Genomic DNA, 25,598 nt, shown 5'->3' on the forward strand with positions numbered 1-25,598 from the left:
ATTGCGTGCCATTGGTTCACGAGAAGAAGGGCTAAGCTGTAAAGAAGACATCATTCTGCGCCTGATTCCAGCGTACAACGACGTAAGTTGCGGAGATGGGGACGTGTCTCAATTTCGGCCTGTTCTTGCTTCTACCAGCCACTTTGCTCGGTAAGCCTGCTCTGAGTGCCGTGAATATGTCGCGGGAAGTTTTTAACCCTGTCGTGTGCCGAAGCAGTGAAGCGACAGTAAGCTACCATTGCTTCGCCATTCTTAGCCTGCGTGTCTTGCACGTACGGGTGGAATAAGAGACGTACATTCGCCATTGAATATTTCTAACCACACTCATGCCACAGCCTACACTAACCTTTGTCTCTGGGAAGTTCTGCTGCTTCATTCTTTGCGTCATGCTCATGAACCACGAAATAATTGAAGAACAAAAAAGAAACAGCGAATGGGCCTACATTCCTTTGGTGGGGGACGTACAAACGGCAATAAATATCCTGCTGGTGAAATACTGAAAGCACAGAAATTTTAAGAATATAGTGCCAAGAATACAGTGCGATGCATGATCATTCCTGGGCGGCTAAATGACTCAATTTTACGAAATAGGTTAAAAGCGGTCTCGCATACTGGCATGTAATTTCGTTTGGTACAGCTTACCACCACAGTGCTAGTCACCATACAAATAGCAGTTCAGCTGAAGGGCTCCTAAATTGCCATTCTAGGTTACCTGAGTATACATGTCATCTTAAATATATATTACACTTAATTGGCTACGAAACAAGAAAATACTCGACACGCAGTTTACAAAACCGTACAGAGACGCATCAATGCTCTAAACAACGGTTTTAAACCGCGCTGCGCAGGACACAGCAAAGGAACCACAACACAAAGCGCTCGTCTGGGTCACGCTCCTTAAAACTGTTATTTACAAGATGAACAAACCAGCCCAAATGAACACGCTGTTAATATAAATGTTCATTTGAGACCCTAGGCGATCATATTAAAAAGACATTAATGACACAAGTCAAGCTAGAATGAAAGATTAGGCTCTTGATATAAAGAATATGTCAGTCATGGTGGTAGGACCGAGCTCTCAAAAGGGCAAAAAGAAATTTATAAGAATAGAATTGTGAGTGACGCCACCTATTATGGACAACGGTACCCCACATGTGACGTCAGCACCGGCTGATTCAGAGATTGCGCCCTAGAATTAGGCTGTGCGGAGATTACGTCGACTCGTCCTTTTTGGCGCCGGTGGTTCAGTATTAAGGAGCAGCAGCGGCACGTTCAGCGGCGGTTTCTTACGCAACAAAGTGATATATTGCCACACAGAAAACGATGATAGACTTCTTGGCAGATAATGTATCGATCGAGGTCGACTTAATATTTTCGTTTAGCGTTCCTTTAATGATTGGTCCTCTTCTGTGCAAAGGCACAAAAACAACCTATAGACCTTGCTTAGCCTTCCTATCGCCTCTTCTGTGTCTCTCTGACCGGCCCACCCAAGGATTCCTGAAGCATTGAAAACAATTTACAGCACATTTATAGTACTAACACGGGCCACGAGCCTGCCCTAATCAGTAAAAAAATTAGGATTTAAGAGTTAATAAATAAAGAGTTTACAGACCCGAAAAATAAACATTTCTCCAAAAGTTTTGGACTACAAATGTAGAAAAAAAAAGGGTCGATGAATGCTATTGGCACTTTTAGTGACAGCAGAACGGCTGGATACACGTTACTGCGCGTCACAAGTGTTATATATATATATATATATATATATATATATATAGAGCGATTTCCTTGTATAACGATTTCCGCTTGTATAAAACGATTTCCCAGGTTTAAAAATCCCAGAACAACAAACGGGCTATGCGAGATGCCGTGGTACAAGGCTAAGAATTTATTTTCACTTGCCCCCAATGCCGCGTACGCCTAGTTTTTGCATTCCACGCCCCTCAAGATGCCGCGGCCCCGGCAGGGAATCTGACAAGCGACCGCGTGCTCGGCAACAATACGACATAGCCATTTAGCTGACGCGTCGGGTGCTAACGTAAGAGCCTGATTATTTACAATAGCGCCCTGCAATATTTTGTATCACTATTTTCACCTTAATGAACGCGTTATAACCGGAACGAAAGTCGCTTCCTTGAGAACCATTTATCTTTAAGTCAGCTGATGATGAACATGTTCAGCAAACGTGCTTAAAAACAGAGAGGAAGCGTTCTTTTCAAAGTGACTTAAAAGTTGGGCAGTGATCGTAATTCAGAAGAAACAGTAAACAATATATAAACGTCTGGTTTCATGACATGCGGTTTACTTCGTTATCAGATGAATGATTACATTCACATGCAGTGGTGTTTGACTCAACTGCGCACCGACCATCCGAAATTAATACATTCTTGCTGCGCATAACGCAAACGATGAAGCTGCATAAAAAGTCATCTGTGCGTTGCTTCAGCTTCGAGCTACCACATTTTCGAGTAACTTTCTTTTTTTGAACACCAGTGACACTTTCGTTCATGGTCATCTACCGAGATCGTGTGTTATAGTTTTCTTCGATTCTTTCAAACGACTTAAAAGATGCCGGACTAATAGCACCTACAACTACCTTAGGCTAGAAACGCTGCGATCACTGAACCAAATATCATACCCAAATGCTGCGCCGCCACACCTCACTGCTGCTATCTCACCCTAACGGGGTGCAAGTACACGTTGAAACGCGAATAGCTGATAATGACTATGCTTTCGCAGTCGGCATAAAAGTCCCGTTACGATGGCCACCACAGGGAAACCCATATTAATATCCCGATTCCCTCGTACTCCTCTGATTAGCATCTCGATGGGTTGGTTTTTCGGTGAAGTCCCTACCAAGCTATTAAAGTACCTACAACGTTTAGCGCCTGGTCACCCAAGTTACCTGTGAGACTACCCCGTTCAAACCAATTGCTCCGTATGCGCGGCCCCCGTGCGATATCGTTCACGTCGGTTGACCCAAGCCATATAACACGGCCCCCTTAATGCACCCTGATCAGCCTCGCTTCAGTGATTTTTCCATTGTGGGTAGAGCCGCGACATTGAAGGAGGCCGGAGCATCTTGTCAGAAAATGCCAACCCGCAGCATCTTGACTTCTGTTAATTAGGTCTGTACCTCTTATTCTCTCTTCTGAGTATCTCTGAAAGCCCGTTTCTTGTGCGACAGTGTAGTGTATTGTTACATCTCCCGATTCACCTGCGCTTGTAACCGTGGTTTAATTTTGATCTCTATGACATGGGTCCTGAACTACAACGCACTCAGCAACCGGCTGATGTGTGACTGCACGTCAGACTGTCATGATTACACGTGTAAAGTGCGTTCCGATCCGCTTTCACTTGTTCGCATTTCAATACATGCTGACTTCATCATGTGGGTTTCGGTGTCATGGTGGCCTCATTTTGGCGCCGGTGGAAAGCCTAGATGCCCGTTTACTAAAAAATTCAGTGCATCTTAAGGGATATCTTATTGCCTCTTTTACCGTGAGCAAACGAAAGAAACTACTTTTTTTCAAGCTGCTATGGAGTCACGATCGCTTCTTTTTCTGTATCCTTAAGTGGATGATTTGTGCACATTGCCCACAGTACTGGTTGTGAACAGCTGATAGACAAATCTTTCGGCGAATTTTTTGGACCTTTCCCGCGATGCTTCTATCGTCTCCTCAGTGATGTGGGAATGAAAATAGGATGAGAATGGGATTGATACACTGAATGGCATCGCTGCTCTTTTCGACTTCTTCCAATACAGCACGTACATTTATTGTGCTCCCGCTGGATGAAATGAATAATTTTTTCGTGCTTGATTAAAGGACAACTAGTTCATTTATAAAGGTTAACAACTAGTGCATGCTTGGAAGACGTTAAACGTAATACTCAGCGCTTTTACAATATACTCAAGGTTTGGCTTGTAGGGACAGACGTCCACATTTTTCCGATCACCATTCCTTGCATCTTTTCTCCAGGCACTTGCAAGGCTCACCTAAAATCCGGCTGCAAGATCGAGACGCTGCGCGACTGCGGTGAAGACTACGTTCCCTACCTGAAGACTCAGCGCATGTCGGATGCGCCGCAGCAGCTGGCCAAAGAATGCGCGTAAGCAACACGCCGTCGCCCTCAACCACTGTGCGAGCATTAGACGGGCAATTCTCGCTTGCTAAAAGCGGGTTAAACACCAGCTGCAACAAAATTTCACTTTGGGCCGTATTGGTTGCTGTGAAGTGGCAGATACTATCGAAGCAAAGGCGCCGGAATAATAATTTTCTCTTTTTTTTTTGGTTTCCCGCCTTTCATTATCACCTAAGCAGGCGACGCGTGCACCCACCCGTTAGCGGATATGACGCAAATACCAGACCGTGGCCTCCGAGATATTGCGCTCGGCGCGGACTCCTCTAACATCCGAGGTCTACGCGAAGGAGTCTCGCTGCTTCTGAACGTCCTGCGTAATCTCCGGTTGGCAACAATGGCATCATAGTTCTTTTCTTTTTCTGGGGAGGGGAAGGGGATTCGCTGTAGGTAGAGAGAACAAGAGAACGGAGGAAGAAAAAGCTGGGAGGTTTACCAGACTGCGTCCAGTTTGCTACCCTACCCGTGGGGAGGGGGAAGAGGGAGTGAAAGAGAGAGAGAAAACGAGTCTATATCGCCATTTCACTTGCACTAAGTTGGGTGCAGGATGTCTACAGACTTGAGTGCTGCAGGTGGGTAGGTTCGTGTAGGTAGCTAGATGGATAGGTGGGTGGTTGTCCGGATGGGTAGGTAGGTAGGTAGGTAGGTAGGTAGGTAGGTAGGTAGGTAGGTAGGTAGGTAGGTAGGTAGGTAGGCAGGTAGGTAGGTAGGTAGGTAGGTTCGTGTAGGTAGGTAGATGGGTGGGTATGGGTAGGTGGGTAGATGGGTGGGTATGGGTAGGTGGGTAGGTAGGTAGGTAGGTAGGTAGGTTGGTAGGTAGGTAGGTTGGTAGGTAGGTTCCTGTCTCTCCGAGCTATAATAAAAAAATTACCGACGATTACGTTACTTCCTAATGCGAAATTTGAGCGCAGCAAATAAGCTGTTTCACCTTTTCGATAGATTGAGGCAAAGAAATCGAGCAACACATGTATGCGCTATCACAGAATTTTTTTTTATTTTTCACACGTATTCCTTTAACAAAGACTCCACTAACAGTTCTTTACAGTCATGAAGGAAGCTTTGTGCTTCTGCTTCAGCCTCGCTTACTGCTGGTTGCTCTCGACGGCGGCGATGAGCCTCCGCTTCGGCGGCGCCAACGGCAGGGTCTTCTCGGCGGCGGCGCTTAGCCTCTGCTTCGGCGACGCGTACTCCTGGATCATCTCGACGGCGGCGGCGGTAAGCTTCTGCTTCGGCGGCACGCACCTCTGGATTCTGACGGCGATGGCGCTGGGCCTCTGCTCTGGCAGCTCGTTTAGCAGCAGCAGCAGCAGACGGAGGACTTCCATCGGTCGTCTCGCTCATGGCTCAGAAAGAACTGGCAGATAATTTCGCAGTGGCGAACGGCAGCGGAAATTTCGGCTCGGGCGATTCACATATACAGATCGGCCGCCACCGATCTGGCTCTCTGATTGCCACCGCACAGGGCGAACGGCAGCGGCAATTTCGGCTCGGGCGGTGCACATATACAGATCCGCCGCCACCGATCTGGCTCTCTGATTGCCACCGCACAGGGGTTGCATTGGAGGAGGAGCGAAGAAAGGAATTAAGTTCGAGCCGGCGCTTTGACAACCGGAGACTCGCAGGAAGAGGGGGGAGGGGGGCGGCGTGTACACCCAGCGGCAAACGATGGGGGCAGAAGCGCGCGCAGCAAGCGGACAACACGATAAAGGGAGGAGGCAAGAGATAGCAGCGACTGACTGATGCCGCTGACGCCGATAGTGAGTCAACCCCAGCTGCGGAGTTGGTTTCAGGGACAACGCCGCCGATGCCGACACAAACAATATGATATCCTCGCTTCCGCAGCGCTAAGAACTAGGTCTAGCCGTGGGAAGGTGGTCACGTATTCGTCGACGTGCCGGGGCCTACATGAAATAACCGGCGCGTCGGCAACTGAAGAGCACCCTATCCGCCACACAAGAACAGGGGGGGGGGACCCTTTCCTCCTCTTTCTGCATGGCGGCGACGGTGTTCTATGCAGTCACGTTATCTTGACTCTCTAGCGGCGTCAGCAGCATCCAGCGGTATCAGTCGGCCGCTGCTAGCGCTGGGGGGATGAAAGGGGGGCGGAGCTGGTTACGAGGCCGACGACAACGCCGACGACGACGCGAAACCCAGGAACGGACGCCAAAGAGCTGCGCTCTAAAAGAAATGAACGCGTGACCGACGGTTCAATGGAACCACAATCCGGTGCTCTATCCACAAGGCCACGATCGCTTTTGTTTCTCTTTTTCTTTTTTTCACTACGCTACAATCACACGCATACTTCTCGCGTTCCAAGGGCAGCCAGCTCTTTCAAACGCTCGGCGTGTGCGCCACATGCCAATTTCTCGTCTAATTTCCTCGTGGCAGGTTGCGCTTTGAGGCATCGTGTCTGACTGCACCATCTTCATGACCGGCCCACATTGCCCAACACTTTCCTCGTAGCAGCTTACGCTACGCAGAAACTGCGCGACGTTGTACCAACTTCATGATCGCCTAAGTTAAACATCTCTCAAAATTTCTTCGCCGCAACTCCAAGGCCATCGTCATTTTGACATACACCACAAGAGATAACCATAGGTACGTAAGACTGTGTAACGCATACGTCGCCGATAACGTCAAAGTCCAAGTTTCTCTAGCTTACGCTAGTCCACTACCCATGTAGAGGCCAACAATCGTCATGTTCTAATGTCGTGCCGAAGAACCAGCGTCAATGAGCCTTCGCTTTGCAATATGGTTTTGAAGAATCTGCACAGTACATCCCGTGTACAAACATTGACGAATTTTCGAACCTCATTATGACATTTTATGTGGAAGGCTCCCTGTTCTAAGTGGCCCAGAGAGCAACGGCAGGCGGTCAGCACATTTCATTGCTGACATCTTTATTGACCTACTCCTGGTCAACCATGCCACTGTTATTACCGACATGAACGATAAACCTGTAACATACTCGCATAAGTCAACCACAAAATAGTTTACACAGTAAGTCCCCTTTTCTTTATTGAAAATACGTTGAATATAAATCAGCAGTTTTTTTTCCCGCTGTGGTTTTCTGAGAAGCTGTCGATTTTTAATTATGCTGAGTATGTGGAATCTCTGCATTGAATATGTAAATAAATGAGCAGCATTTTCCGGGTTCCTAAAGCAAAACTGACAGTCACTTAAGTATCTTTACGTGAAATTAATGTGAAGGCATTCTGACTTCTCTAATTAATTCGTTAGACATAGAAGTGTCAACGTGGAAAAAAGCGTATGTGTATCAGGTGCGAAAAGTCGGCCATATGGTCGAAGTAGAGAGGGTATGGAAGAGCTTAGAAGAGCGTGTATGTGTGTACGTGTATATATTTCGCATTATTGTTTCGCATTATCGCATATAAAGTGCAATGTAACAGACGGTCGTCTGCTCCGGACCACCGGCATCTGCACTTCGGTCCTCGAAGAGGCAGAACGTGCGTGAAAAGAGCTGCTGAAGAACCCTTTGCAGTGTGGTCACCTCAAATGGTGCGACATACTTCTAACGAATTTGTCTCGCCTTTACCACTAAATCGCCATTGATTTTTTTTTTTTTTTTACTAAACAGACTGCGATCAGAGTTTATGCATAGATAAAGAAATTCAGCAAGAGCGGACACCACCCTAGAGCCACGAGACGTTCATTTGAGGGATCGCCAGCCATTTGTGCTCAGGCGAGAGTAAGAGCGGGCGTGAGAGAGAACATCTGGGGGCTTTTGCTCCTTGAATATATGACTCTGCCTAGGCACTACGGAGGAGGTTTCCTAGCGCATGTTGTAGGCGTTTGTCCCTTAGACATGCCGCCATTGCGGAGTGCGGTCGAGTTTGTTTACGCTCCGCCGCTGGCTTCTACTTCTACTCTAATTCCGTCAACTCACGCTCAAGTCAAATGCGCGGGTGCAAAGCCTGTTTTCTCTCGTTCCTGAGACAGAACTTTCGAATTACATCTTCCTGGTGTTTGTGCTGCTTGGCGTTATCTTTTGCGCGTTCTGCCAGCACAAGCAACACAATCCCGTGTTATCACTCTTGGGGATCGCTCGTCGCGTTTTGACAAGCGTGAGCATCGAAAAAAGGTGTATGTTGTTCCGGGATCATGAAAAGCGTCACAAACTTGTCCCTCCAAAATTCTAGTATACGCCTAACTTTGTCACCACGGCCGAGCTGTTTTTCGCTGCGTCACGACAGGCGCAGTGAGCACGCCTCAAAATTATCCCAAAATGTAACAAAATTAATTGCAATCCTGTTGGGGATCAGAGAAAGCGTCACGAACTTGACCCAGTAAGCTTCTGTACACGTGAAACTATCAGCGTCTTACGGCAAATCTGCTTTTCGCTAACTGCGTCACAACGCCAGGCGCGGTGAGCGTGCCCAAAAACTACCAAAATTAATTGCAGTAACGTGGGACCCATAGAAAGCGCCTCAAACATCTCCCGGTACAAGTCATTAACTCAAATTAACGGCGCCAGGACTGCTGAGCTGTTTCTCGCTAAATGCTTCAGAAGTCTAGGTTCACAGGTCTAAGCCCATTTGAAATGCGTCGCAGACTTTGAAACAGGATTTTTCACTTTGCATTAATTGAATAGCGCAGTGGTGCCATGTCGAAGTGCAAAAAGAACGCAAGAATACGGCGGGAGCCCAACAAACTGGGTTAAATAAGAAAAAAGAAAGAGACAGCTTGCCGAATTCACAGGCGAACTTCACAAGCGCAGCCGGTCTCGCTCGCTCCGTAGGCGTGTCTGGCGCATGACGCATGTATCTGGCTAGTCTGGCTTGCCGTTATCTTATTGCTAGATGAGAGAAATAAGTCGCAAAGTACAAGTTCGTTTATATGCATTTTTTTTTTTAGTTTTAGCGGTAAAGAATTAAAATATAACACAATCTCTTTTCATGCTAAAAAGATTGTGCGCCAAAAACAACACACACAAGAAAGACGACGACAACGGTGTCGAGACATGGTGTCATCGTCTTTCTTGTGTGTGTTGTTTTTGGCGCAAAATCTTTCTAGTATGCAAGATCACCAACTATCCCTGCAGTTAACTCTTCTAATCTCATTTCATTTCTCAATAATATTTTTCGATGTTCGCGGCAGCTAACGTACGGAATTAATACTAGCGTGACGTATTCCTTGTTGCCAGCTTTTGGCGGGTGTGCCCTCTTGCCCAATTTCTTTCTCTATGGTTCATATTCAATGTGACTTTACAATGAGAAGATATTCAATGTTCGATTCTATTCAAGTCAGAAAGTTCCACCAATCTTGCATTCCTTGAAGGTTTGCGTTAATAACTTCGCGAGTGATATGTCTCGGCAGGAGTCTAGGTACGTTGTAAAACCCCAAAAGTAGCCCCGGTCAGTTTCCTTGGCTAGACCAAAAATTTATTCCACTCTGCAAGCAGTCGCACGGTTCTTGCAGCAACGACGAAAAGGTTTTATCGCAATGCTATTTCTTTTAACCTACCAACTACGTCACCCCAATGCTTTGTTCTAGACTTTCGATATTGGCAGGCCGCATCGCCGCGGAAAAAGTGATGCAAAATGGGCGTCGATCAAAGTAATGTAGGGCGCCAATGGGTGGTTTGAATGTAACAGATGCTTAGAACATCGTCTGCAAGAAAACTTTAATGCACTACGTGTATGTAAAGGAATGGCATTGTCCTCACTGCACATGTTCGATAAATTATTCGGTTTCTATGGTCTACGAAAGTTATGTTAGCCTAGGTACACCATTTGAGGAGTTCGACGTGCACGTAATATGCCCGTACGCTATAAGGAATAGCGTTGTGAAACATGGTAACACCCAGCTCTCACTTCAGTGGGAACTTTTGTTGCTGAAAGGCAGCCGTGGAAACGGAATGAGGAAACGGAATGAACAGCGTGGGTGCCGGCGTTAGTGCTGCTCACATAGAAATCTTTATAGATGACGGCTTCGCTCCGCCTACGCAAAACATTTCCTGTGTAAAATTGGCCGCGGTAAAATTTCGCAGTGTGATCGGGGCTTAGTTGACGAACACACATATTGCCTTCGAATGCCCGTGTCATGATACACCAAGACCTCGACTTAAATCATCTTTAATGACATTAGGCGGCGGAGCAATCAGTTTAAAGAAATCATTTGCGCTGTAATGGCATTAAGAAAGCTCTCGAACACAGCGGCATTGTAAGGTGTTAGTAAGCGTGTAAAAGAAGCAAACGTCCTGTTGATAACAGCATTCTTCATTTGCACTGTTCCTTTGTATGCTATGGCATTACTATTGTTGTTGTCATTGTCGCTATGAAAGTGTTTTGTAATGTTACAGTGTTGCGTAACGTTGTTCGCACTCTTCCTTTGAGAGTTTATTCGGCATGACGCTGTGGTGTGTTGAGTTCTATGTGATAACGTTGCTGTTTCTGCAATAACTGTTTTTTCTATTCTTTCGTCCACAAAAGCAAGTGCAAAAGTACGCTAAACTAAACATGCATCCGTGCCATCTGTTAAAGGGCCAAGATCCAATAATTTGTTGCATTTTCTCGCTATGCATCTTCTATATTGCCACTAAACATCTTCTAAAAGACGGAGCTGACCGTTGGGGCGCCCCTCATAGACCGAATGTTAATTATTGTCGGCAGGCAACATAATTCTGAAGATTCGTAAATAAAAGTCTTGTGCGCATACTGTTCCACAAGCTCTTTCACCATGCCACCCACAAATACAAGATATCCTAGTGCAGCCGGCAGCAATGCACAGAAATGAGCGTGTGACTTTTTTTTTCAGTGATTCATTCAGTGGGAATCGTTGTACTAAAGCGAGTGACGTTTCTTCTAATCTTCAGTTTCTTTCTGCTTTTTTTTAAGAAGATAGATTTCGTCAAATATGGCGCAAGTTTTTGGAAAGGGGTCTGCTAGTTTAATGCTCACGTTAAACTGATGTGTGCGTGCAGTTTGGTTTTTATTCACCCGCCACACCGGATCTGTGCTAAAGAAACCTCCAATCAGAGCATCAGACTACGGGGTGTCTTTCTGTTTACTACACTGTCGTAATTACACTGGAAATCTATAAAAAGAAAGTGTGCATTGTGAATTGGATTTCATGAGGCAGCATCGTCATCCAAAGTGGAAGTATAACCTTGACCGCCTTCAGATTTGTGGCGTGGAGTCTGAAAATGACAAGCTCAAGCAGGCAGAAAGTATAAATCGAATGAAATTGAGTAAGACTTATTAGTCGGGAAGTGTATCCACGCACCACGTATCTTGAATAAAAGCAACTCCACTTCTACTTTCAGGAAATACAAACGGCAGATAGCGTGCGCTCTACACTTTCACCACGACTGCACGCGAGGTCGCAGCCAGGCTGCAGCACTCGCGACTATAGCAGCACTCGGAGAAACCATGGAAGCTGTTTGCACCCCGGGTTCGCACCCAAACCAAGGTATCTCCAATGCATTTCTTTTAGCCAAGAAGGCATACTTGTTCTGAGCCTGAGCGTTCTGCTTTCCGCAAGCCTCGTCAAGCATGGAGGAAAAGGCGTCGTTTGTGGGGGTCACGCTGTGAGACGCTAGAAGCCAGTTTTCTTGCGCGTAGTTTACCGCTTTCGAATACCGAGGGCACACTCTTCTAGTCAGTGGCGTAGCCAGGGCTGCTACAATGTAATTGACTTCTTTCGCTCTGTTTTATTGCTTCTTAAACATGCGCCCATCATGACCTGCCGGGAGTGCAGAAAGGAAACTAATTGGAATTATCACAGCCCGGCGCTTATTTTCGAGGATGTTTGCCATCCGACATTTATTTCCATTGGCGCTTCGCTCGTTCTCGCCATTTGTATTTCATTGGAGTATTACATTTCAAGAGTAAGTTGGTGTTCTAATATCCCAAGCACCCTCCCCCCACCCCCCTATCGCCCACACTGCTGGTACCTACCCTTGTGACAAGCTATTCGTTCAGATGCGGTTATCAGACGACGTTTTAGGCATCATGCACACGCGTATATGTCGCCACGTGCTACTATTTCACTCTGGGGTCACTGCGCTCCGACCGCAGTACAAACCAAAGTGCCATGTCCGGCGCATCTACCCCTATCGTCAAAAAACAAAAAAGCATATATAATAAGGACTCGACACCCTCGCAGTTACGTGCTCTTAGAATCGAAAGTTTCTTTGTTGCAGAGCCTGCATGCGAAAGCACTAAAATGATGCGAAGCATGGGGCCATAGCCTATAATTTAGACCATGAACTAGAGGTATTGTGATCGAAGATCATATTGTTTCATTTTTTGCGAAACTGCAAACGAAAAGTTAGCTTTCTTATTGAAGCCAGTACATCGCAAACGTTTAAAGCCAGCCACGTATGCATGGTGTTTGTCTGTTTTGCTGCGTCCCTTGTTTCTTGGCGATTCGTCTTGCAGAGGAGGAAGACGACGAAGTGTCTTTTGATACAGCGCTGTTCTTTCTAGCTCCGCCTTATTTCTGTGAAAACCTAAGTTCATCCGCTGGTCTTCGCTCCCTGCTCGGTCGTAATGGAAGTGGACGACCCCGCACGTCTGCCGGCGATGGCGGCGTCAGCGGCGGCCGCCTCCAGGAAGCGGATCGGTCAGCAGAGCGACACCGACAGCGAGGACACCCATGTCTACTCTCTCAGCAGTGAGGACACTTCCGATGACGACTTCCAGCTTGTGCAGAGCCGCCGAGCGAAGAGAAGGAACACCAGGACGTCCTCATCGTCAAGCACGCAAACAGTGAGACAGCCGCAGAGGCCGGACGCCAATACCATCATATTTGTGCCCCTGCTTCCCAACGTCAACATGAGGCTACTTAACAGGCAATCTGTGTCGATGTCACTGGAAGCCCTGGTGCCAAACGAAATATCGGACATTCGAATGAACACCCGAAAAAATCTTCTGGCGGTTGATGTCCAGCATGCGGCTGCTTTGACCACTCTACGCAGCGTAACGGCCCTCGATGGCATTCAGGTGCGCTCTTACATCCCTCTGGGATCTGACGTAGTCACCGGTGTTATCTACGACGTAGACGTTGCTATCCTTAATAACGACTTGCCGATTCTTATCAAGCCAGCCAATGATGAGGTCATCGTTGATGTTAAGCGGCTAGGCAGTTCACGCTGCGTGAAAATAGCATTCAAGGGTAAATATATACCCTCGCATGTTAAGGTGGGACACTTCAGACATGCAGTGCGGCCTTTCATTGCGAAACCTCTTCAGTGCCGCAAATGCATGAAACTGGGACACGTGAGCAGCGTCTGCGAAAATCAGGCAGCATGCCCCCGCTGCGGAGAGCCCCACGCTGCAGATAAATGTGGCGCGACTGTAGTGAAGTGTTCCAACTGCGGAGGATCACATGAAGCTTCATCGAAGAAATGCCCACATATTAAGAAGGAAATGGCCATCTTGAAAGAGATGGCGAGAGATCATTCATCTCATCGCGAAGCCGCCGAAAAAATCAGGAAGCGACGTTCACGTCGCCGGCGCTCCTCAAGGAAGGCTCCTCAAGGAAGGCGCATGCCACTTCCTACAACACCACCTCCTCCTCCACCGCCCAGGCCAGACAATGTGGACAGGACCGCGAAGAGCAAGTCCACTGAGAAGACCACGTCTGCCGAATCTTGGCCGGCTCTACCGAAACGACAACATTCACCAACAGACACACAGCAAGCTTTCGCTGGACAACCCCCGACGTCTACTGTCGGCGATTTGTGCGACCACGACAGGCAGGTGGCTGATATGCTGCAATCGCTAATTATTACAATGCGCATTATACTGAACAAGCTGCAAACACCAGCAGCTCGAAGCGCTCTGCAAATACTGGATGCACTAAATCCAGTGCTTGCTAGCATCGTTTAAGCATCATGGCTCGATCAATAGTCCCCTTCCGCACTGAACTTAAAAGTGCGTCGATCTTTCAATGGAATGCCAGGGGTCTAAGGACCCGTATATCAGACTTTCGCCAATTCATTTTCACACATCGCTTCCCCATACTGGTCATTTGCGAACCAAATACATCAACTCCACTCAGACTGTCCGGTTATGAATCTTTCGTCTCGTCCACATGCGGTGCGAGCACGAAAGTGATAATCTACATCCGCACGGACTTAACATATGTCGCTAATGCGATAGAGCCTCATGACGACAACCAATATGTCTGCGTAAATGTCCAAAAGAAGAATGTGTCATTTACACTAATTGGAGCCTACATATCCCCAGCGGGTCACTTTGACGGTGAACGACTAAAGAAAATATTACAAATGAACAATGGCCCCTGGGTTATCACAGGTGATTTCAACGCGCATCACCAGCTATGGGGAAGCACTAAAATTGACTCCAAAGGCAGGAGCCTTGCCTCCTTTGCTGCCGACCATGATTTGTGCTGCGTGAATGACGGCAGCCCTACATTTCTGCGAGGCACGACCTACAGTAGCTGCTTGGATTTAACTTTGGTGTCAAGGCGCTTTGCCTCGAGCGTCCAATGGTTTACAGACATAGAAACACATGGAAGCGACCATATTCCAACATACATAAAGATTAGAGGAGTTGAGCAACGCTCCTCTACTGCCTCGCGTACAGTTGATTGGTCAAAATTTCAGAAGGATATGGATGACACATGTCAGGAAGGCCTCTCACACACTATCGAAGAAGCAATCGCAGAAGCATTGAAAACATCCATCTGCTCGCTTCCAAGGTCAACAAGGCGAACAGACTTGGACATGGAACTGGAGAGGCTGCGTGCAGCACGCCGACAAGCGGAGAGGAGGTATCGGCGCACGAAGTCCGTCTTGGATCTGAGGGCTTCACGACGCATACAAAAGAAAGTCCAGCGTCGCATGGATAAATTGGAAGATAAGAGATGGAAAGCATTCTGTCAGTCGCTTGATCCCCGCAAGTCGCTCTCGCACATATGGAGAACGGTTAGGGGTCTTCGCTCATCTCCGCATCAAAGGAAGCCCTTCGCTGCTCTGGCCCTCTACCAACTCCGCTCGGAACTTCAAGTGGCTGAAGAGTTCTGTGCACGGGTTGCTGGGTCCGTGGCCATCATTACTGACGTAGCATTGAATGACATCCCTGAGGCACGTGTACCAGAAATGAACGTGCTATTCTCACTCGAAGAACTCGATGCTGCGTTGGCGACCTGCCGGCGTTCTTCGTCACCAGGACCTGATGGCATCACGTATGCCGCCCTATGCCACCTTGGACATAACGCACGTGATGAGCTGCTCAACTACTACAATGAATCTTGGCAGAACGGCGCCGTTCCTAAACAATGGAAATTGAGCCGCTTGATCCCCATTCTGAAACCTGGAAAGTCTCCGCTTGAGATCTCATCATATCGTCCGATTGCGCTTTCGAGCTGCGTCGGCAAAGTGATGGAAAGAATGATTCTTGCTCGATTGGAATGGTACCTAGAACGATTCAACATCTATCCGGACGCCATGACAGGTTTTCGTCGAGGTCGCACGTCCATCGACAACGTCATTGACATCGTAACATGGGTCCAAAATCAAAAAAGCCTCAAGCGCCTATCTGCGGCACTTTTTCTGGATATAAAAGGAGCATACGACAACGTCGCCCACGAGGCCATACTAAACTCACTTGAGGCTGTTGGAGTTGGTGGCCGGATGTATCAATGGATTCGGGACTATTTGACTGAGAGGCGTTTTTTCTTACAGACCGAAGACGGCCCAACTTCAGACCATTCCATCTGCCGTGGTGTGCCGCAGGGTGGAGTGTTGAGCCCTATTTTGTTCAACCTCGTCCTGGTAGGACTAGCGGATTACCTACCGCAGACAGTACATGTCTCAATATACGCCGACGACATTTGCATCTGGGCCTCTGCGGTGACTCGCCCTCAGCTAAGAGCCAGGCTTCAGCGGGCGGCAACCATGACGGCTTCTTATCTCCGAGAGCAAGGCCTCAGTGTGTCTACTGAAAAGTGCGCATTACTTGGTTTTACGCGGAAACAAATGTCATCGTATCCTGTTACGATCAATGGTCAAGCTGTACTCTATGTTAAGACGCATCGCTTTCTGGGCGTCATCATTGACCGCAACCTCTCATGGAGCCCTCACTGCGTCTATCTGAAGAAGAAGCTAGTCGCCATTGCTCAGGTCTTCCGATTTCTATGCGGGAAAAACTGGGGTACACCAGTCCATTCTATGTTGCAGCTGTACAGGGTTTTGTTTCTCGGACTCCTTCGTTACAGCCTACCAGTATTGTCAAATGCATGCAAGACGAACTTTCGCGCCTTGGAGAGCATACAAGGTCAAGCCCTACGCACGTGTTTAGGGCTGCCTAGGTGCACCTCAACAGCAGCGACAATCGCCATCGCAGGAGACCATACAATCCAGACACATGTAGCTGTCGACTCTCTCAGAGCGCACATTCGCCATCTGTCAAGGATCCCCGACCATCATTTGGCCTCCCTACCAGCCGAGAGACCTCAAGCGACCTTTTCACGAGTTATTAGCGCTCATCATGAGTACATACCGGCATCATTTACACCGGCGGCGAAGCCTTCCTCTCCCCTGTGGTGCCTGCGACAGCCTCAAGTGAATTTTGCTATTCCTGGAATTACAAAAAAGTCCAATCATCCATCGCCGGCTCTGAAGCAACTTACACTCATATTACTGCACCAGACGTATCATGACCGCATACATATATATACCGATGGTTCCACCTCACCTACCAGCTCAACTGCCGCATTCGTCGTTCCAGCCAAGAACGTTACAGTTAAATTCAAATTGTCGCACACGACTACATCTACATCGGCAGAACTTGCAGCTCTCCATGCCGCTATGATGTACATCACCGAAGAGCCTACAGAGAAATGGGTCGTATTTTGTGACTCAAAGGCAGCCCTTCACAGCATCAAGTCCGCATTACGTCCCAGAACTTACGAGCAAATGACATCTGAAATCAGGGAACTGCACCACCATGCTCTGGAAAGTGGACACCACATTATATTTCAGTGGATTCCTGCTCACTGTGGCATCGTCGGCAACAACCTAGCTGACAAGGCTGCCCGGTGTGCCCACGAAGATACCAAGACGCGTCCAACACCTTTGGCGAGGTCGGACGCTGCCAGAGAACTTCGCCGACTTGCGCGTAAGAAGTCCCAAGATCTCTGGATTTCAAGTGGCCTAAATTGCAGATTACGTAAACTGGACCCCACGCTACGGCTACAACTGCCATCTAGCCTTCCCCGCGGCGAAGCAACCTTGTTGTGTCGCTTGTGGCTGGGAGTGGCGTTCACGAACGCATACTCCTACCGTATGGGAATGGCCGAGAGCCCGATGTGCGACTCCTGTGGGTGCGAGGAGACCATCGAGCACCTATTGTGTACCTGCCCTCGCTACGATGTCCAACGCCTCTCTCTGCGGGCAACTTTACGCAGACTGGACTCGAGATGTTTCACCGAGTCAAAGATACTCGGACCGTGGCCACACCCGTCACTAGCTCGAAAAGCGATTCGTGCACTAGTGCGGTACTTGAAGTGCACGGGCTTAACAGACCGTTTATAGTGTCCTTGTGTATGGTGTCGCTCCCACACGTACTCAGTGCTTCCTCTCTCCCTTTCTTCCTCTTTCTATTCCCCTTTCCCCCACCCCCAGTGTAGGGTAGCAAACCGGATGTTGTTCTGGTTGACCTCCCTGCCTTTCCTACCCTTGTTTTCTCTCTCTCTCGTCTTGCAGATACTGAGGCAATGATGAATGCTTATCGCTCACAGTTTGTAGAGAGAAAAGTCTTGTACATTCATGTGTACTCGATTCAACCAGAAATGGGCACGATGTTAAATAAATATTCACCATGTGAAGCTTCTTTGCCTTGGCGACACCAAGAGGTAAAAGAAACGTGACTCACTGCTTCAGCTGAGACAACCCATCACCGAGTCACTTACCTGATGCTCCCTCTTTTTCTCTATGTTATTCACTGCACGATGACAGAGTACCTGAGAGGCGTCAAATGCATGAACTATGTCGGTGACAAGCTCCACACCTGCTTCACCAATTTGAGAAGCGCTGTGCAACGGGCAGTGTTCAAGGCCCCCGCCAACGAAGCACTCCACTACACCTGCTGGTGAGCAATGATGCATGCACGGCGATTACTTGAATGATTATCTGATTGATCAATTACCGCAGTAATTAATTATTTGATCGGCGACTTGATTGATTGATTGATTGATTGATTGATTGATTGATTGATTGATTGATTGATTGATTGATTGATTGATTGATTGATTGATTGATTGATTGATTGATTGATTGATTGATTGATTGATTGATTGATTGATTGATTGATACACTTACACGTCCCAAGAAGCACAGGGATTAATGCACAGGGACGATGTAATGACGTGCTACGCTTGAATTATTTTACCCTTGCGTACTTTATTGCGCATCTAATGCTCGGTAAAAGAGCATTTTTTTTTGTTTCCTCACCACCTGTCGTCACGGCCCCGAATTGAACCTGCAACCTATCGCTGGGCAGCTGAACGCGGGGGCAGCAGCAGCAGCAGTACGGCGAGTCACGAATCAACTTTGGTTTGTAGCCCTCTATACCCACTAAGAAGGAGCGTACGGTTCGCCTGGTTTTCGAACTGAACGTCCGGTCCAGCTAGCAAGCATGTCGCCGTTGATCATTATTGACTATGTCATTTCGCAACAACGCTACACAACAGAGAAATAGTAGTGCCAACACGGAGCAGAGTACCGCTTTTCGATAGGGCAAAGGATGTCATCTAACTGTTGCTCAAGGTAGCACTTGCGAAATGAAGCTTACGCCAAGCGCCACGGCATCTTTCTTCCTCACGGTGCGCATGCTTGGTTTGTCTTTGAAAGAGAGTAACTGAATAAAAAAGTTGACAGGAAACTCTAGCTCGAGGGCTCCTGCCTAAATACGCGGCAGCGGAGAAATTACAGTGAATTTGACGAGGTTTGCTGCATATAAAGAAAAAGTTGGAATTGATTATTTAGGCGGCAAATTCTTTAACAAGTGTTGTTGAACTTCCCAAAATCCCGCCATATATGCACGGTGCTTGTCTGCTTCACTTCATCCATTGTTGACTATGCTCTTGACTGTATATAGTACATATATATATATACCACTACTTTGGGAGTAGGACATTTGCGAAACATTTGTAATCACTGTAACAATTTCAAGCAAGTTGTAAATTCAAATAACAAAATTATCTGCTTTAGGTGCCCTAACAGAGTCAGTTTGCACAACTGCGATAGCTGTAGCTGGTGCTGAATCTCGGTGCAAATTTGCTAGAGTTCTTGTAAACAACTCCATACCGCAAATAAGAGTTCTGTTTATTATAGTTATTAAAATTTACGTTTTACTCTCGAATACAACAAATCTTTTAAATTGGTCAAGCATTTGTCTCATAAAAGGATTTTAGCGTTTCATGTATTTGAATTGGGAAATAGGAGTTGGTACCGAGCTAAAAGTTCCACTTAATCCTGAATGTTCAAAAAATCTGGTAACTTGTACCTGCGGAAAGCGTTTTAGTTACCACGCTCCGGAAATATTTATCGGTGAAGTTTTTTTTTTCTTAAGAAATACTTCGGTTACACTTAAACCAAATTGTGTGCCCAGCTAAGTATTTTTGCAGTAGAGCTTGTTAATTTCAACAGGTAACGGCAATTCAAAAGGCAATGAAGCTGTATTTATTTTCATCTATTTTCCTGAGTCTTGCTACAAAACCACTTCTGCTTTGCGCTTTTCTACCTTGGAAAGAGGCCCAACCCATGTTACCCTGCCCTGCCTAATTTTGGTTTTACCGAGGAGGCTGAATGCCAATCGGTCCACCGACTTTTGGTTAACTTCCATTCCCGGTAAGACCTCTGATTTTAAGTAAAGAATGTAATTTGCCAATGCTAGCGCAGCCACTATTACTCATTTCCAGATTCTTCACCCCACCTCATATTTATTGTAGCACTAGAGAAGTGCCAATGCTGGCGCAGCCACTATTACTCATTTCCAGATTCTTCGCCCCACCTCACATTTATTGTAGCACTAGAGAAGTGATCTATATTTCGTAATAGATGTAGTTCGCTTCTCTTCGCTTTTAAATTATCTTGGGGGATGTTTGATGTGGTTCTTCCTTTGTTTAAGCATAGGCTGAGCTATTTTAAGATTGCTTGAGTGTGGGTATGACTAGCTGTTGTGTTGAAATGATACCACTTCATTGCTAAGCCCTTCATTAAAAATCATTAAAGATTGTCACACGTATTCGCAAGTCTCTGTGAATTCCTTGCATTATCCCCTAGTAGCACTATGTCGTCTGAATACATCCGCCCATGGACCTGCTGCTGCACCATTTGCACACTACAAATGTAAGACAAGTGATAACCTCGTCACAGGCCTTCCGGGCCTCATTCTATGGCACTAACATAAAGCGTGAACAACAATAGAGACAGAGTGCATCCGTGCTCAAGTCATCGGTGAATTCGCAGTACATCTTAGAATTTTCTGCCTTCCCGTGCGATTTGTACTCGATTATCCTTGTATATATCCCTTAACAGTTCCACACAAATGATGATCCGCGCCCTCGCACTTGTGAATATTCCAAAAACGTTTCGATGTCTACGTTGTAATAAGCTCTTCTAATATCTAGAAATGCTATTCATAAAGGTCCACTCTGAGCTACTGAAATGTTTCTGCATTCTGCTGGCGCAAAGGTATCATGCCCTAAGCACCTGCCTGGCCTGAACCAAATACCTAGTTCTTCAAATTTATTTCCTTTATTGCGATATCAATTATATGGACGCTCGAGGTGCATTTCTGCCATCGTCGTCGGCGTCACCGTGAGGTTCCGTATAAATTCCGAGGGCCATAAAATCGCCGCCGCGAGCCGTATGCTGTGTGTACGAGTGGAAGCGTGCGAGGGTGAAACCGGCGATCGCGGCTCAATATCGGGCACGACAGAGAGGAAAGCGGGGAGGCAGCGTGCCGTCTTCCGCCGCGCGCAAGGATTTGTGGGGAGGATAGAAAGGGGGAGGGGAGGGGACATCCTACTCCGTGCGGCCCGGGCGACCCGAGTGACCGCGCCCGCCCGCCCGGGCCTATGTATCTTGAAACCCATCTGCGACGGGGACAGATTCCGCCGCGCACCGTGTTTTCGCGGCTTACTTTGCGTTCATGCGAGGCGCAGTACGAAGGTTCCACTAGATCGGTGCTTTGACAGCCAGTTTCCGAAGTCATCGAGTGAGTTTGCTAGTGCGCGCGTGACCCCAGGCTTGTTTATATAGTTAGTATGCCTATGTTTACACGTTTACACGGCCGATAAAACTAATATCCTTACTTTGTATCGCTGTCCACTAATTTGCTATCGCAATCGATGCTTCGCCTTTCAGGTGGAACTGCGACTTTTTTCGTGCTTATTCCACTTGCTGCGTCAATGTAAGAAGTAAGGTTGGCTGTTGAATATACGCTGTACCTGCTCATAGCGTCAAGACACACGCATACTACGAGTGTTGACTGCCGTACGCGGGTTGACAAAAAAAGTGGTCTCACGTCTGCCCGGCAAAATCCTATGAAGGAATGGCTTCCACATTACGGTTGCTGCTTTTCAAATGTCACAAGTGCATGCTATAGCGTCAATTTTCTTACTATGATAATGGACTTCAATACATGCATTCATTCATATGTAAGCATTCAATGCATCAAACAGACGGTTGATTGCGAGCAGTTTATGTAAAACACCTCTTTTGGCCCCTATAGTGCCTAGAATGACCTTTAAGCGCCTGCTGTAGGCGCCTAAAACACACATTTTTTACTGCCTAGAAATCCAGCCTGTAGACGTTATGTTGCGCGCCACTTCACTTCTCCGCGCGTTGCGCCTACGGTCTGTCTGCGTCCTCTCTCCTTTTTCTTTTTTAGCCACGGCGATCGCCCAGTGGCTGTGGCATTGCGTTGCTGAGCTCATGGTCACGGGCTCGATTCCCGACGACCACCTTTCGACGGGGGCTAAACGCAGCAACTCTTGCATACCGTATATTGGCGGCGCGTTAAAGAACTCCAGGTGCGAAAAATATATCCCGGGTCTTTCATTGCGGCACGTCTCATAATGAGATCATGCTTTTTTGGCGCGTAAAACTGCAGAATTCACTTTTTTCTTTTCTCTTTCCTTCTTCACTTTTCAATCCTCGCACACTTTACGCTCGCGCGATCGTGCCAGCCACGCGTCCTCTGCTTAAAGCCTTTTCGTTTTGCTTACCTTCATTACCTAGCTCTTCTCATTATATCTAACCAGTCTCTTACTCTCACCACCTCTTTGATTTTTCCTTTGCTCTCTTTCCCTTCACGCGGATCGCAGTGCGTACCACGACGTCACAGAATGCATCGGCGAAACCCTGGCGCCCTGCCATCGAGTCGGCGCCAAGGAGTTCCTGCTTGCCGTCATGGAACGGGTGGTGGGCACCCCACTACGACCAGCCTGCTCGACGTACACGAAAGGTTCCGACGCCTGCAAAGACCTGAAGCCACTGCCACAGCTGGGTGCTAAGGACTTCGCCGTCGACAGCCTCATCGAGCTCGTGGCTGAAGCCGGGTCCACGATAGGCCGGAGACCCTAGACTCTGTGAATGCGCTTTTTTTTTTGTTTGTTTTAGTTGTTGTTTCACAGTGATGTATAGCATGTGTCACTAACGCATTCATTCTTAACTGGGCAAGATGTTCCGCGACTTACAAAGAATGCGCGTAAAGTGGGGGTTGCGGGGCAGCCGTGTCGACCAACGAAACCGGTAGACAAAGGAAAAAGCGAGCTGTCCAGAATCCTTCTTTCGTGCGTCTGTTCAAAGGACGATTGCGATGATTTGTTGGCGTCTGTGTGTGATGCCCATTGCTTACTTTTCACAACAAATAATTGACCAGGGAAGCAAAATATGCATGACTTACTGCATAGAAGTGTGGGGCTCCAGCATAACGTGACATACTGGTGGAAATGGCGCCGCAGCACCAAAGGAAACATTCATACAAATACACGCAAAGAAGACAGACCAGAGGAAGGTAAATCTATTGCGGAACAGGCAGAAAGGGCAGCGTGATATAGACTTCTCTCTGTTTTTATATGCGTCTGGGGTAGAGGAAATAGGAGGAAAAGGCGCTAATGAAAATTGGTGACGAGGACAGAAGGTGAGAATACAATACAGACGTTGTGCAGATGAACCGATCACAGCTGCAAGCCAAAACCCGTACAGCACAGGAATGTAGTTAATGCACGGATTGCTCCGCCACTCGATTAAGAGTCGTGGAAACAGATCACACGCGTCATAATGAGACAGCGTTATTTAGGGGCTGGGTGTAGGAAGGGGCTAGCGGGATTTCTCTGAAACATATATAGGAAATAAATGCAAAGCATGGGTGGAAATGTGCGCCTCATGTCCTGGTGAGTGCTCCGAAAAGTATACGCATGGGAAGCCCCAAAGAGAGAGAAGTGAACGAGCAAACGATCCCTTAACACGCCATCTTGAACAGATAAAGTACTGGGAACATCTCTTGTAGATCATCACCTGCGGCTAACTATACTTTATTCTGCGTTTCATCACCTCTCCTCGACTTCGAGTGCTGTTGCACAATTGATGACGAAGGCCACCACTCGTCGGTTTTCCCCTTCTTATCAGCAGAAACCGATCGCACTTTCCAAGGATTCATCAAGATGGCGAGTATAGTGTCGTTCCTTGGCACCGTACAGCCACTTATGCTGCGCACTCAAGCACTTCTGCAAGCTATATCTCTATTTTTGGAGAGTCGCATCGGGTACCGCCAACCTAGGTGTTATTTTCCGCAATTAACCTTTCAGAAGCGATTTGGAGTTCCACTTTTCATTCCTCTTAGAATGCTCGCAACAGCGCTCATCGGTGATCACTCAACCGGTTTTAGCAAACACGTTCCAAATTTACATAGGAACTGTACCTAGGGGTGCTACCTTGCTAGTTCTTTTGGTGCTACCAACAATTTCAAGTTACTGCAATTTTTCCAAGTGCACTAGCCTGAGTGATCGTTTATACTCTTCCCCGGCATTCTCTTGTGTGTATGCATTGTTCTATCTCCCTTTTTTTCCCTCTTTGTGTTCTCGTTTTGCTTACCCCTCCTGCAGAGTAGAAAACTGGATACTTGAAGAGCGCAACGCGAACATGTAGTACTACAACAAGAAAAAATGCGACGGCCCATTCTTTGGAGAGGTCGTTTTTTTCTTCGTTGTCTTCATCTCTGCGCTGTGTTCCTGAAAATGAAGCTACACCGACACTCCAAGGATTCATCAAGATGGCGAGTATAGTGTCGTTCCTTGGCACCGTACAGCCACTTATGCTGCGCACTCAAGCACTTCTGCAAGCTATATCTCTATTTTTGGAGAGTCGCATCGGGTACCGCCAACCTAGGTGTTATTTTCCGCAATTAACCTTTCAGAAGCGATTTGGAGTTCCACTTTTCATTCCTCTTAGAATGCTATGTCTGCTATGTTAATCACGACACGCTGTTTAGTGGACTTCCCTCCCTAACTTGCACTGATGTCTGATATAAAGGTAGCTATACTTTCCAGTTTGTTTGGAAATTGTGTCTCTGTCATGGCCGAAACGTTCTAGCATGGAGTTCTTTACCAGTATGAATTGGGCAGTAGCCTTACGCGAGCCAACCAAGAGTTTGTATTTCTCGCGTTTTCTGTTGCGTCAACAAAGCCTCATCCGCACAAGGAAGTTAAAGTGTGGACTGATAAGTATGAAGAATGTGCCAGTATACAGCTGCAACTTCTTTCCAAGTGAGCTATACCAAATAACATAGGTTCCACATAGATTCGTTAGCCCCTGTTCCATAGTGTGTGCTTTCTATGACGGCACACTAAATGCCTCAGATTAAAAAAAAAAAGTTGTACCTTCGACGTAATCTCTTATCGCGAGTTTGCTTCAAATGCCAATGCGAATGGCTGGCGCTAAGAGACTCACACTACCGTTAATAAAATTATATTACATTTATCCCCAGACTGCTAATGAACATGTATTTAAGCTGTAAACATGAACCATTCACAAGGATGTCAAATTTCTTTTTCAATAATCAGAACTTACATACGCACCTTCATGTCGTTTTTTCGCTTTTCGTTTTAATTTATCTTTCTCTTTGCTCTTCAGTTCTCACGTGGTTGTTTTCTTGCTGACACTTTGTCTGGTTTTCTTATTACCCTAAGCCTTGAAGGGCTGTTGAAGTGTTCTAAGTTTAATTTTTAGTTTTGTTCAACGTAAATGTTCTTCTCATCGACACATCTTGTACATAGAATACTTCAGAAATAAAGCGGACAAGTAATTTTGTTAGAACCATTGCTCCTTTCAGGCGTGCCTGGACAACGAATCCATTGTTCCGACATAGCGACAAAGTGTCATTAGGATAAGAGCGAGCCTAAATTATTACTATCACGAAGGATGAGGGCGTAAGTGCAGAAAAGAACTTACTGTACACCTA

General features: G+C 47.0%; 1 protein-coding gene across 1 annotated transcript; it reads left to right on the plus strand.

The window, feature by feature from the left end:
- LOC126534602 (uncharacterized) lies at positions 1-25,453 on the plus strand. Its single transcript, XM_050181875.2, has 5 exons — positions 1-150; positions 3,978-4,107; positions 11,423-11,568; positions 18,086-18,218; positions 22,462-25,453. Exons 1-5 carry the CDS (start codon positions 96-98, stop codon positions 22,718-22,720), a joined length of 723 nt encoding a protein of 240 aa, XP_050037832.1. The 5' UTR covers positions 1-95; the 3' UTR covers positions 22,721-25,453.
- The last annotated feature ends 145 nt before the right edge of the window (positions 25,454-25,598 follow it).

This window comes from Dermacentor andersoni, chromosome 7, assembly GCF_023375885.2.
Source record: "Dermacentor andersoni chromosome 7, qqDerAnde1_hic_scaffold, whole genome shotgun sequence".
In the NCBI taxonomy this organism is placed as follows: domain Eukaryota; kingdom Metazoa; phylum Arthropoda; class Arachnida; order Ixodida; family Ixodidae; genus Dermacentor; species Dermacentor andersoni.

Coding starts and splice junctions, on each gene's coding strand:
- LOC126534602 (XM_050181875.2), top strand. CDS start 96: ATGGGGACGTGTCTCAATTTCGGCCTGTTCTTGCTTCTACCAGCCACT. Junction 11,569..18,085: donor GGGTTCGCACCCAAACCAAG/GTATCTCCAATG, acceptor GCACGATGACAG/AGTACCTGAGAGGCGTCAAA. Junction 18,219..22,461: donor GCACTCCACTACACCTGCTG/GTGAGCAATGAT, acceptor CGCGGATCGCAG/TGCGTACCACGACGTCACAG.